This window comes from Limulus polyphemus, unplaced genomic scaffold (assembly GCF_000517525.1).
Source record: "Limulus polyphemus unplaced genomic scaffold, Limulus_polyphemus-2.1.2 Scaffold4218, whole genome shotgun sequence".
Taxonomy (NCBI): domain Eukaryota; kingdom Metazoa; phylum Arthropoda; class Merostomata; order Xiphosura; family Limulidae; genus Limulus; species Limulus polyphemus.
In genome coordinates, this window is record NW_013669828.1 from 55,443 (window position 1) to 56,235 (window position 793).

Here is a 793-nt window from a genome sequence, read left to right on the forward strand (position 1 = left end):
ACTGAAAGCGGAAGCTACATCGGTTTTAACTGCTGAAATTTCCCACAAAGCATTCTCACACGGTGATTGGTTTCGTTCACAGCGGAACGCGGACCTCTTCGCGCTACCCATCAATTTATGCAACCTATCTTACCCCGAATACACAAATGAGTCTGATTGAACTGTCGCCTAATCTGATAAAGTACGTTTTTATCTTAAATTCCAGAAGTAATCAAACGAATTTAACCCAGGAATAAATAGGATTACATATACAGTTACCACGATAACAAAGGAACAGAAAGCTTAAAGCAAAGTTCAAAGAGTAATCTAGGCGTTCCGTTGTAATCATACAGTTATTTTTTATACAGCAGTGTCTGAAGTGTGAGTAATTTTTATTATCAGAGTTTCGATTGTTACGGATCAGACAATCAGCAACAAATAAAGTTTCTTAGCACGAGATCTACACGTTGAGAAATTGTGTTGGCCATGGAGAACTCAGGTTTAGAACTGGAGACAGTAAGTTCCGTTAAATTAGACACACGATTACTCTTGGTAACATTTAATTATTCATCATTATTCGGCAGATAATCTTGTTATTTATTTGTGAATTTCGGTGAAGAAAAGATGACGTTATCCGAATATCTAGAGTATTATTTGTTTTAGTGGTGAGTTAAGGACTATATATATCAAAACAAAACAAGCTGCTTACATAACAGTTTCTTTAAAAACGATGTGTTTTTGGCACAACGAAAGATGAAATATTTATTATATATTTCACTCAACTAGCTTCGGTGCCATCTTCTTCTTCTTCTTC

General features: G+C 35.4%; 1 protein-coding gene across 1 annotated transcript in view; it reads left to right on the forward strand.

The window, feature by feature from the left end:
* Positions 1-368: 368 nt before the first annotated feature.
* LOC106470792 (solute carrier family 23 member 2-like) overlaps positions 369-793 on the forward strand; it is a 22,042-nt gene continuing 21,617 nt past the window's right edge. Inside the window, exon 1 of the mRNA XM_022399429.1 lies at positions 369-495. Within this exon, the coding sequence (XP_022255137.1) occupies positions 466-495 (30 nt within the window). The 5' untranslated portion in view covers positions 369-465. The remainder of the gene's footprint in view (positions 496-793) is intronic.